The sequence below is a fragment of the Microcaecilia unicolor genome, chromosome 4, assembly GCF_901765095.1.
Source record: "Microcaecilia unicolor chromosome 4, aMicUni1.1, whole genome shotgun sequence".
Lineage (NCBI taxonomy): Eukaryota > Metazoa > Chordata > Amphibia > Gymnophiona > Siphonopidae > Microcaecilia > Microcaecilia unicolor.
In genome coordinates, this window is record NC_044034.1 from 318,586,246 (window position 1) to 318,598,732 (window position 12,487).

At 45.3% G+C, this 12,487-nt stretch overlaps 1 protein-coding gene and 1 long non-coding RNA gene across 2 annotated transcripts in view; both read right to left on the reverse strand.

The window, feature by feature from the left end:
• The window catches only part of SNRNP27 (small nuclear ribonucleoprotein U4/U6.U5 subunit 27), a 37,811-nt gene extending 25,592 nt beyond the window's left edge, over positions 1 to 12,219 (reverse strand). The window contains exons 1-2 of the mRNA XM_030202511.1: positions 12,060 to 12,219; positions 7,235 to 7,363 (exon numbers count right to left, since the gene is read on the reverse strand). Coding sequence (XP_030058371.1) covers positions 7,235 to 7,363; positions 12,060 to 12,219 — 289 coding nt within the window. The remainder of the gene's footprint in view (positions 1 to 7,234; positions 7,364 to 12,059) is intronic.
• On the reverse strand, positions 7,288 to 12,173 carry LOC115469353. The gene is made up of 3 exons (XR_003941994.1): positions 12,060 to 12,173; positions 11,055 to 11,169; positions 7,288 to 7,356 (listed from the first exon to the last, which is right to left on the reverse strand). It is a non-coding gene; the product is annotated as an uncharacterized LOC115469353 (long non-coding RNA).
• Positions 12,220 to 12,487: the final 268 nt, after the last annotated feature.

Sequence of the window (12,487 nt, forward strand, 5' to 3'; positions counted from 1 at the left end):
TGGGCCGCTGAAAGCTGCTCCAGGTTCACTTCCGCCCACTGGCAAAGACTCATAGCCTCCTTGGCTAGAGGGGCGCTCTTGGTACCTCCCTGGCGGTTGATATAGGCCACAGCCGTGGCATTGTCCGACAGGACCCGTACAGGCTTCACCACCAGTACCGGGATGAACTCCAATAACACCAACCGAATGGCTCTGAGTTCCAGGAGGTTAATAGACCACTTGCCTCTGCAGGAGACTAGAGCCCCTGCGCTGTCCTTCCCAAGCAGTGGGCTCCCCAGCCCATCAAAGAGGCGTCTGTCGTGACGACAATCCACTCTGGGGTCACCAGAGGCAATCCTGCAGACAACTTGTCTGTCTGCGTCCACCAGCTCAGCGCCTTGCGCACTGCTGGGTCCACGGGAAGGCGCACAGCATAATCCTCCGACATCGGAGTCCAGCGCAGCAGCAGAGATAGCTGTAGTGGTCTCATATGAGCCCTGGCCCAGGGCACTACTTCCATCGTGGCCGTCATAGAGCCCAACAGCTGCACGTAGTCCCAAGCCCGAATAGGAGAGGCTACTAGGAACTAGTCCACCTGAGCCTGAAGCTTGACAATCCGATTGTCTGGCAGGAACACTCTGCCCACTTGGGTGTCGAATCGAACTCCCAGATACTCCAGGGACTGAGTCGGGCGCAGCTGGCTCTTCTTCCAGTTGATGATCCATCCCAGGGAGCTCAAAAGAGCAACTACCCGGTCCATAGCTTTGCCGCACTCTGCATAAGAGGGGGCTCGGATCAACCAGTCGTCCAGATAAGGATGGACTTGTACTCCTTCCTTAGCAGGAAGGCCGCTATGACCCCCATTACTTTGGAAAAGGTCCGCGGAGCAGTAGCCAACCCGAAAGGGAGGGCTCTGAACTGGAAGTGTCGTCTCAGGACTGTAAAACGCAGAAAGCGTTGGAGAGGAGGCCAGATGGGAATATGCAGGTACGCTTCCTTGATGTCCAAGGAAGCCAAGAACTCTCCTGCCTTCACTGCCGCTATAACAGAGCGGAGAGTCTCCATGCGAAAGTGCCTCACTTTCCAGGCCCGATTGACCCCTTTGAGGTCGAGGATAGGCCGGACAGAACCTCCTTTCTTTGGAACCACAAAGTAAATGGAGTAACGTCCCTTGCCAATCTGATTTTTTGGCACCGGAACGACCGCACCCAGGCGGATCAGGTTGTCCAAGGTCTGCTGCACTACCACAGCTTGACCGGAGACTTGCAGGGAGAGAGTACAAACCCGTCTCTTAAGGGTTGGCAGAACTCTAGCTTGTAGCCGTCTCTGATGACTTCCAGCACCCACGCGTCTGAAGTTATAGTGGTCCACTCGCCCAGAAACGAGGACAGCCGTCCTCCAATCTGCACTGGGGCGTGGACCAAGGCCCCGTCATTGGGTACGAGACCCTGGGGGAGGACCGGAGGGAGCACCTCCGGGACGGCGGTCTCTGCGAAAGGAATGCTGCTTGGGGGAGAAATTCCTCTTGAAGGAAGAGGGGGCAGAGGAACCCGACTTGCCCGGGCGGGTACCGACGGGCTTCCTGCAACCGTCCTCTGGAGGTACCGGGACGAGTACTAACCCGAGCCCTGACCTCTGGTAATTTCTTGCCCTTAGACGTGCCGAGATCGGTCACGATTTTGTCCAGCTCGACCCCAAAGAGCAGCTTGCCTTTAAAAGGCAATCTAGCCAGGCGGGATTTAGAGGCGTGGTCAGCAGACCAATGTTTCAGCCAAAGCCACCGCCGCGCAGAGACTGTCTGAGCCATGCCTTTAGCTGAGGCTCTCCAGACATCATACAGCAAGTCTGCCAAATAGGCTAAGCCCGATTCCAGGGCCGGCCAATCAGCCCTCAAGGAATGATCCGAGGGGGAAGCCCGCTGCACCATAGTCAGGCACGCCCTGGCCACATAGGAGCCGCAAACTGAGGCCTGCAAACTTAAAGCAGCTGCCTCAAAGGACGACCTTAAGGCCGCCTCCAATCTTCTGTCTTGGGCGTCCTTTAGGGCCGTGCCACCTTCCACCGGCAACGCCGTTTTCTTAGTCACCGCAGTGATTAAAGAATCCACGTTAAGCCACAGATAGGCCTCACGTTCACTCACAGCCAAAGGATAGAGGCGGGACATAGCCCTAGCCACTTTAAGGCTCGTTTCCGGGACATCCCATTGAGCCGCAATTAAGGTGTGCATGGCATCATGCACGTGGAAGGTTCTAGGCGGGCGCTTCGTCCCCAGCATAATGGCAGAGCCAACAGGGGCTGAGGGAGAGACGTCCTCCGGAGAGGAAATCTTCAAAGTGTCCATGGCCTGTAACAACAGGTTGGGCAAATCCTCTGGGCTAAAAAGCCGCGCTGCAGAGGGGTCATCCGCTCCATCCGAGCGGGGATCTATCTCCTCCAAGGAATCCGCAAAGGATCGTTGGGAGACCTCAGACACGCTGCCCTCATCTACATCGGAGGAGACAAAAGTCCTCCAAGGCCTGGAAATCAACCCGAGGGCGTTTACCTCTGGGAACCTCAACCTCTTTATCAGAAGAGGGAGCAGGGGCAGCGTTTTGCATGAGGAAAGCCTGATGCAGCAGCAAAACAAACTCGGGGGAGAAACCCCCCAGACTGTGCACTTCCGCAGCCTGGGCAACAGCCCTAGACGCACTCTCAACCGGCGCTCGCAATAGCGGGGGAGAGACATGCTGCGCATCCAAAATGGCGTCCGGCGCGAAACTCCGTGAAGGAGCCGCGCGGGAAGAACGGCGCTTAACTTTAGCCGCTTTTGTGCCGTCGCCCAAATTAAGGGCGTTCATGGCATTAATGTCTCCAACCTCAAGGGCGGCCCACGAAGAAGCCGTCCGAGCCGCGTGGCCGGCCAAGATGGCGGAGGCGAGGAGCGGGGGATGGGCGTTTATGGCGGGAAAAAACCGCCACGCCGGAGGAACGACCGGGACATTCATCGGTCACTAAACTATCACCCTCAAGGGCGAATCAGGTTGTAAAACCCCCGCATCCCCTCTAGAAGCGCTCCAGCGATCCGGGGAGCGACCCTTTGCGCCCTCGCCCTCTGACGCCATTGCCACGAGGAGAAGAATCGGGGAACCCCCTGCCCGCTATAAAAAGGTAAAATTACCTGCTTGCCGCTCCGAGCTGTAACGAACTGGTGTCCCAGTGAGTAGCTGCAATGAACGTTTAAAGAAACGTCGAATTAAACGCCTTTAAAGACGTTTAAAATTTTTTTTTTTTTTTTAACGGAGCCAGCGGGAGGGGGGAGAAAAGGAGGGACCTGGCACCACCAGGTTTGCACTTGCTCAAAAGAGCCCTCAACCCCAGGCCTCAACAAAACCTAAAAATTAGGCTTGGAGGCCTAGCCAGAGCTGCTGCTGTGTGTGACCACCACCTGCTGAGATAGAGAACATACTGGGGAGTTTCCGGCAGCACATGACCACATATAGGGAGGCAAAAGTTTGCTCTCTATCTCCACCTGCTGGTAGATGGACACAACCCACCAGTCTATGGATTGATCAGCTTGATGATATGGAATTAGCATTTCTATAGCGCTACAAGGCGTACGCAGCGCTGCACAAACATAGAAGAAAGACAGTCCCTGCTCAAAGAGCGTACAATCTAATAGACAAAAAAAAAAAAATAAAGTAAGCAAATCAAATCAATTAATGTGAACGGGAAGGAAGAGAGGAGGGTAGGTGGAGGCGAGTGGTTACGAGTCAAAAGCAATGTTAAAGAGGTGGGCTTTCAGTCTAGATTTAAAGGTAGCCAAGGATGGGGCAAGACGTAGGGGCTCAGGAAGTTTATTCCAGGCGTAGGGTGCAGCGAGACAGAAGGTGCGAAGTCTGGAGTTGGCAGTAGTGGAGAAGGGAACAGATAAGAAGGATTTATCCATGGAGCGGAGTGCACGGGAAGGGGTGTAGGGAAGGACGAGTGTGGAGAGATACTGGGGAGCAGCAGAGTGAGTACATTTATAGGTTAGTAGAAGAAGTTTGAACAGGATGCGAAAACGGATAGGGAGCCAGTGAAGGGTCTTGAGGAGAGGGTTAGTATGAGTAAAGCGACCCTGGCGGAAGACGAGACGGGCAGCAGAATTTTGAAGGTGGCCCCAGTAACCTAAAAATCACTGGGGATAATTAGAGTGGGAGACTCGTCTAGAGGCGGTTGTGACCTCAGTGGGAGGAGGATGCTAGTGTAGAGCACAAGCAGCAGACCTGACCTGGGGATAGACCCTCAAAGTGGCTGCAGGTTAAGCCCAGGCGTTTCACAACAGTAAGCAAATCAAAGAAAGCCCCCTGTTGTGTATTACAAGCATAAATATTGAAGGTAAATCTCTGTTGATATAACTACATCTTTAAAAGTATATATCTTCCTTCTTTATTAGCTACTACTTTATGTATCAGCCATGGGATAGCAAGAGACAGAAGTATACCCATTTCTTTTGTTTTTGCTGAAAGCTTATTAGAAGCTAATTTTATTATAAAGTTTGTGATGTAATAGGTATTCATACTTAGGCAACAAATGTGTCTCTTGTATAAACATTACATCTGTATGTAACCGATAAGCAAAATCTTTTTTTAACAATAAATTTTTATTGAGATTTGAAAAACAGCAAACCATTCACAATCAGTGGTGTACAACATTAAACATACAGACAACCTAAGTAAATCCCCAACTCCTTCACCCACCCCCAAACATCTCATTCCGTAGAGCCAGAGCTCCCATTATAACTCCTCTCTTCAAGTTACCCCCTTAGACCCCAAACCCTATCCCCAAGCAAAATCTTCTTTTATATAAAGAAGCCCAATTGGTGAATTTAACCCTTTCACATTAAGGGTCATAAAATCTCCCATGTCTGATCTCTATAAGGCTTAAACAATCTGCAGATCTCTTCAAGCAAACAGAAAAACAGTAAGGCAAGTTTAAAAGAAACAGTCTGGAGGTTTAATCTAAAAACTGTTAGAGGCAATTCCCAAAGACCCCCCCCCCCTCCCCCCCCCCTATTTTCCACATCTATTTTTCAACAATTAAGTGCAACAATCCCAGACAAAGTAATACAAGATTTTCAAGGAGACTAACCATCTATTGCGCATAATAGCCACATTATTGGGCCCCACTACCTAGTGAATAATTAACTCCACGACTGGTGACTGACTGTAGACGTAATCAGGTTTTTCCTTGTGATGGTAAGTATCTGATGTTTGACCTAAATGCCCCTTGCCCCTGGAGATTCATTGCCATATTGGGCGATTCTAAATACTAGACAGCGCAGTGGTTGATTTAAGAGAGACTCCTGAGAAAATAGAGTCATGGGATAGGAGGCAATGTTCTGTTGTGGATTAAGAACTGGTTATTGGACAAAAGAGGTTAAATGGAGATTTTTCTCAATGGAAGGAGGGTGAACAGTGGAGTACCACAGGGATCTGTACTGGGACCAGTGCTATCTAATATATTTAGAAAAGATCTGGAAATCGGAACAAGTGAGGTGATTAATTTTGCAGATACAAAAATATTCAAAGTTGTTAAAACACAGGCGTACTGTGAGAAATTGCAGGAAGACCTTAGGAAATTGGAAGACTGGGCATCCAAATAGCAGATGACATTTACTGTGGACAAATGCAAAGTGATGCACATTGTGAAGAATAAATCAAATCAGTTACCTGATAATAGGGTCCACTTTGGAAGTCAGAACCCAAGAAAAAGATCTAGGTGTCATAGACAATAAGCTGAAATCTTCTGCCCAGAATATGGTGGTGGCCAAAAATGCAAAAGCTAGGAAATATTAGGAAAGGGATGGTAAATAAGACCAAGAATATACTATAATGCCTCTGTATCGCTCCATGGTGTGATCTCACCTTGAGTATTGTGTTCGATTTTGGTCGCCATATCAAAAAATAATCACAAAACCCAACAGGACAAATTTTTAAAATTCAGACTTCATAATATATATATATATATAAAAAATCAGCAACCACTTAACTTCACAAACACATGGACTTCAACACACTTAAGAGTTCAGGTACATAGAGGCAAACAATTGATGAATGCTACTAAAATGCTTGGACTTTGAATAGCTGTGTGCTGTAAGAGGTTTGATAGTTAGCTTGCCTTGCTGGCCATCTGATGCCTCTGTCCTTTTTTAAAATTTGTTTAAAATGTTTCAAAAATTTTAAAAAAATGTAACAAATTGAAGAGTATATAATTAATAGATCATTTGTGAGAATAAAAACGTGAGTTTGTTACTCTCTGGGCGAGACATTTTTTCTATAATTTGATTTTTTTGTTGCCAAGCGGCATCACTCCTAGCTTGTTTTGGACTATATGAGTTTCTGCTAGGTACTTGTGACCTGGATTGGCCACTGTTGGAAACAGGATACTAGGCTAGATGGACCATTAATCTAACCCATTCTTATGTTATCCCTCCAAGCTCAGTCTCCACAAGTCTTCTCAAAGTCTCAAGACTGATACTCTGTCCCACGCTCACCAGCGAACCTCTCCTTCCCTAAAAGGTTGTTATGCTGGAAAAAAAAAAAAAAGTTCCACAGAACAGGGGGAGAGGTGAAAGGAGGGAAGAAGTATAGTTACAGGGCACCAGAGACCAGGATCTGAAAACCTCCAGTTATGACCCTGCAGACTCAAGCTAACCAAAAAGCTCAACTGGGGATTAGCTGACCAACTGGACCAGCAGCAAAGCACTCAGAACCAGAAAAGTGTGTCCATTCACTTGCTGGAGATAAAGAACTGGAAACTAAGCAGAGACATTTCCTGGCATCCAGTCCAGCTCAGTATTTTCTCTCTCTACCTGCTAGTTGATGGACACAACTATCCCACAGGTTCTAGAATACTGGGAAGCTACTTAACAGAAAGAAAATATTTTATTTTTTCTTATATATTGCCTGGAAGCCAGAAAACTATCAAAGCAGTGTAGGTATTTTTCTGTCCCTTGAGGGCTCACAATGTAAACCTGTACCCGAGGCAACAGAGGATTAAGTAACTTGCTGCAGTGGGATTTGTACAGACTTTCCCTGGTTTTCAGCCCACTGGTGTAACCATTAGGCTACTCCTCCAAAAAACAAACAAAATGTATTTTGTTTGATGAGTGCACTATTACCTCTTCTGCTGCAAGAGGATAATCCAACCATCTAAACACATATTTTTTCTAACCAACGACAAAATCTAACACAGAAGACTCTGTAAAGTTCTGTGGCCAAAACCAAGATCTTACCAGTTATCTGCCGCTCCTTTGGAGGCCCACCACTTTTAGAGTCCTTATGGTCTTTGTCATCATCACGCCTTTCTTTCAGTCTTGTAGGGGAATTGGAAGATGATCTGTGTCTTCTGGGCGACCTAGAATCTTAAAATCACAAGTTAGCAGCAAAGAACAAAACAAATGACATTCTAGCTTAACATGACTAATGTATTTAAATAAAACTGATTAATTAAAGAAATAAATGCAGAAGGAGACAACTGATTCTATTTTGTTTTTGTGTTTTTAAGGGGCTGCAATACTATTAATGTAATATGTTTATGGCCAATTTGGAAAGTCAGTGGCACTGCCATAAGTACATAAGTATTGCCACACTGGGACAGACCAAAGGTCCATCAAGCTCAGCATCCTGTCTCCAACAGTGGCCAATCCAGGTCACAAATACCTGGCAAGATCACAAAAAAGTTCAATACGTTTTATGCTATCCTGGAAATAAGCAGTGGCTATTCCCCAAGTCAATTTAATAATGGTCTATGGACTTTTCCATTAGGAAGCCGTCCAGACCTTTTTAAAACCCCGCTAAGATAACTGCCTGTACCACACTCTCTGACAACAAATTCCAGAGTTTAATTACAGGATGAATGAAGAAAATCTCCGATTCGTATTACATTTAGTACTTTGTAGCTTCATCGCATGCCCCCTAGTACTAGTATTTTTTGGAGAGAGTAAACAAATGATTCATGTCTACCCATTCCACTCCACTCATTATTTTATAGACCTCTATCATATCTACCCTCAGCTGTCTTTTCTCCAAGCTGAAGAGCCCTAGACGCTTCAGCCTTTCCTCAGAGGAAGTCGTCCCATCCCCTTTATCATTTTTGTCGCCCTTCTCTGTACCTTTTCTAATTCCACTATATCTTTTTTGAGATGAGGTAACCACTAGTTACTCCCATCTCTAGATCATTTATAAATATGTTAAAAAGCAGCAGTCCCAGCACAGACCCCTGGGGAACCCCACTATCTACCCTTCTCCATGGAGAATACTGACCATTTAACCCTACTCCTGTTTTCTATCTTTTAACCAGTTTTTAATCCATAATAGGACACTAACTCCTATCCTATGACTCTCCAATTTCCTCAGGAGTCTTTCATGAGGTACTTTATCAAACGCGTTTTGAAAATCCAGATACACAGTATCAACTGGCTCACCTTTATCCACATGTTTTTTCACCCCTTCAAAGAAATGTAATAGATTGGTGAGGCAAGATTTCCCTTCACTAAATCCATGTTGGCTTTGTCTCATTAATCCATGCTTTTGAATATGCTCTGTAATTTTGTTCTTTATAATAGTCTCTACCATTTTGCCTGGCACCGATGTCAGGCTCACCGGTCTATAATTTTCCAGATCCCCTCTGGAACCTTTTTAAAATATAGGCGTTACACTCGCTACCCTCCAATCTTCCGGTGCTATGCTTGACTTTAAAGATAAATTACATATTACTAACAATAGTTCCGCCAGTTAATTTTTGAATTCCATCAGTACCATCCAGTCCAGGAAATTTGCTACTCTTCAATTTCTCAAATTGCCCCATTACATCCTCTATGTTTATAGAGATTTCATTCAGTTTCTCTGACTCGCCAGCTTTGAATACCATTTCTCTCAAATCTTCCTCAGTGAAGACTGACGCAAAGAATTCATTTAATCTGTCTACTATAGCTTTGTCTTCTGATTGCCCCTTTCACCCCTCGGTCATCTTGCAGTCCAACCAATTCTTCTGCCGGCTTCTTGCTTTTAATATACCTAACATTTTTACTATGTGTTTTTGCCTCCAACACAATCTTTTTTTCAAAGTCCCTCTTTGCCTTCCTTATCAGAGCTTTGCATTTGACTTGACACTCCTTATGCTGTTTCTTATTATTTTCAGTTGGTTCCTTTTCCATTTTCTGAAGGATTTTCTTTTAGCTCTAATAGCTTCCTTCATCTCACTTTTTAAACATGCCGGCTGTCGTTTGGTATTCCTCCCTCCTTTAATACACAGAATATATTTGACTTGGGCTTCCAGGATGGTATTTTTGAACAGTATCCATGCCTGATGTAAATTTTTGACTCACATAGCCACTCCTCTAAGTTTTTTATTCATCATTCTTCTCATTTTATCTGTCTCCTTTTTGAAAGTTAAATGCTAACATGTTGGATTTCCTGTGTATACTTATTCCAAAGCTAGTATCAAATCTGATCATATTATGATCACTGTTATCAAGCAGCCCCATTACATTGCCTCCCACACCAGATCATGCGTTCCACTAAGGACTAGGTCTAAAATTTTCCTTCTTGTCAGCTCCAGTATCAACTGCTCCATAAAGAAATCCTTGATTTCGTCAAGGAATTTTATCTCCCTAGCATGCCATGTTAGTACATAAGCATTGCCACACTGGGGCAGACCAAAGGTCCATCAAGCCAAGTATCCTGTTTCCAACAGTGGCCAATTCAGGTCACAAATACCCGGCAATATCCCAAAAAAAGCTCAATCCATTTTATGATGCTTATCCCAGAAATAAGCAGTGGATTTTCCCAAGTCAATTTAAATACGGACATAAGTATTGCTACACTGGGACAGACATTTACCCAGTGAATATTGGGGTAATTGAAATCACCCATTATTATCGTGTTGCCCAGTTTGTTAGCCTCCCTAATTTCTGATAACATTTCTACATCTGTCTGTTCATCCTGGTCAGGCGGAGGGTAGTACACTCCCATCACTATCCTTTTCCCCTTTACACATGGAATTTCAATCCATAGGGATTCCAAGATGTGTTTTGTTTTCTGCAGAAGTTTCAATTTATTTGATTCAAGGCCCTCCTTAACATACAATTCTACCCCTCCCCTCCACCAATTTGATCCACCCTATCACTACGATGTAATTTGTACCCTGGTATACCAATGTCCCACTGATTTTCCTCCTTCTACCAGGTCTCAGAGATGTCCATTATATCTAATTTCCATTTAGTGCAATATATTCTAACTCTCCCACCTTATTTCTTAGGCTTCTGAAATTTGCATGTAGACATTTCAAACTATTTTTGTTGTTCCTATTTACATCATGCTCAGTACTTGACAGTATTAATTTACAATCTTTTGTCTGATTTTTATTTAAGGACACCTGATCTACTATGGTCTGTTTTGCAACCTCACTATCGGGATACCCTATCTTTCCTGTTTTGGTGATAGCTTTAAAAGATACCTTATTCCGAACCATGCGCTTTTGAGCGACTGTCAGCCTTCCCCCAGTTTCTAGTTTAAAAGCTGCTCTCTCTCTTTTTTAAATGCCGATGCCAGCAGCCTGGTCCCAACCCTGGGACCTGGGAATTGATTCCTATAACATGTTTTCTGTTCTCAAGTTAAGACTGCACATGCTGCAGAGGCAATATTCTCAGATGGGATGGGGTGGAGGGAATCAGATACAAAAGGCTAAAGTTAGGGTCATCTTTGATTACAGGCTTCAGGAAGGAGCCCTGGTCTGAGACTCTCACCAGAATGATTTGAGCTATTTTTGATGGCATATGAAAAAGGGCTATAAATTAAGGTTCATGGTGCTTCAGCCCAGTTCCAGTTTCACTATGCAAGAAGTTCAAAGGAGGAGGAAGAAAAATTACAGATGGCTTCTCCTTAGCCCACGTCATCCTCCCCCATCCCCCCAAAAAGTTAAGAAATATTATTAGTAAGAAAACTGCCATCACACAGTTTAGAGTAGCTGTGCTCTCTGCCTCTAGGATGCAATGGTTTGATACACTTGTTAATAAACAAAGTCAATGCTATGCAATTTAACCATCTCTTCACCTTGATCGCCGCCTGTGAGGGGATCGGGAGCGGCTTCTCCTCCTCTCTCGAGACCTTGACCTTTCTCGTCGTCTTCTCTCCCTTTCCCTGGAAGTGGAACGAGATCTTCTGCGCTCTTTAAAAATAATAGTTTTTAAAATGTTAAGGAAATTATACAAAACATTAATGCATATGAACATTTCAAAACGTATTAAGTGTTTTGGGGACAAGGGCAGGTGTTTTTTACTACAGATATACACCATTTAAAAAAGTATTTTACAGAGGTTTAGTTTAAAAGGTTGAAAAACTATATTATTTTGTACTTGGAAAGTACTTATGAACTAGTTGGTAACAAATGCTACTGAGTACACATGCATACTCAGGGGTGGGAAACCGTAATCAGGACTTGATACTTGCTATCAAGCCCAAGTGAAAGCACCGCATGGTTACATAAAGACAGACAAAGCTTGGGCAGGAAGAGAAGAGCAAAAATATTGCTTAAAAAAAAACCCTACAACAAACAAACCCCCCCCCCCCCCCCATCCAACTACCCACTCCTAAGACCTGCTATGTTATTCTTTCCTTCTGTTTACCTTAGTCTTCGGGGGGGGGGGGGGGGAGACCATCGGACTGTAGGCAGTTACCAAGGGCCCACAGTAGTAAGGGGCCCGAGTGCATGACCCTTAGAGCCCGGGGGGGCCCAGATCACTGTCTGTCCGCCCCTGCTTAGTCTAACAATACAAACAAAAGAACATGTATCTAAAAAAGCTCGCCTTCGTTCACGCCGTTCGTCAATTCCTCCTGCTCTAGGTTGGAAAATGCCGGCAATGCCTCATTTATTGAGATTTACGACCTAGTTTCAAAGAACCAAAGCGTGAACCTTGCATCAGAAGAGCAATAACTCTAAAACAGGTATAAGGGAAAAATCTATTACTGTTTTACTAGCCCGAACCTGCTTTCTACAACACAACGAACTGCGCTTCTAACGTCGAGGTGACGAAAAACTTCGATCTCCCGATACATTACCTCTACGAGCTCCTGGCGGCGACCGACTCCGGCTACGAACCATCACTATCCACCACCACCTCCTCCAGGTCAAGCAACGAAGAAGATTCACCCACACACTAACAGCTTCCGGCCTTGAAGTCTCCCGCACTGCGACTGCGCATGTGTAGTCACATCGCATTTCCGGACTTGAGGTTACTGCACATGCGTATTCACTCATCGAGCTGCTCCTAGGATTTGGATAGAAAAAGAAGACGAAGTGAGCATTTCTAATCCATTATATGAGCCAGGGAGCTTAGGTAGTGAACAGAAGAGGTACGAGCAGGGCTTTTTTTTTGAGGGGGTACTGAGTACCGGTACATTTTCTATTGTTTGCTGCCTAAAACTGACCTATGGACCCAGTGGTGTGCTGGTAAATGTTTAACAACAGGCTCTGTCCCCGGTCCCCC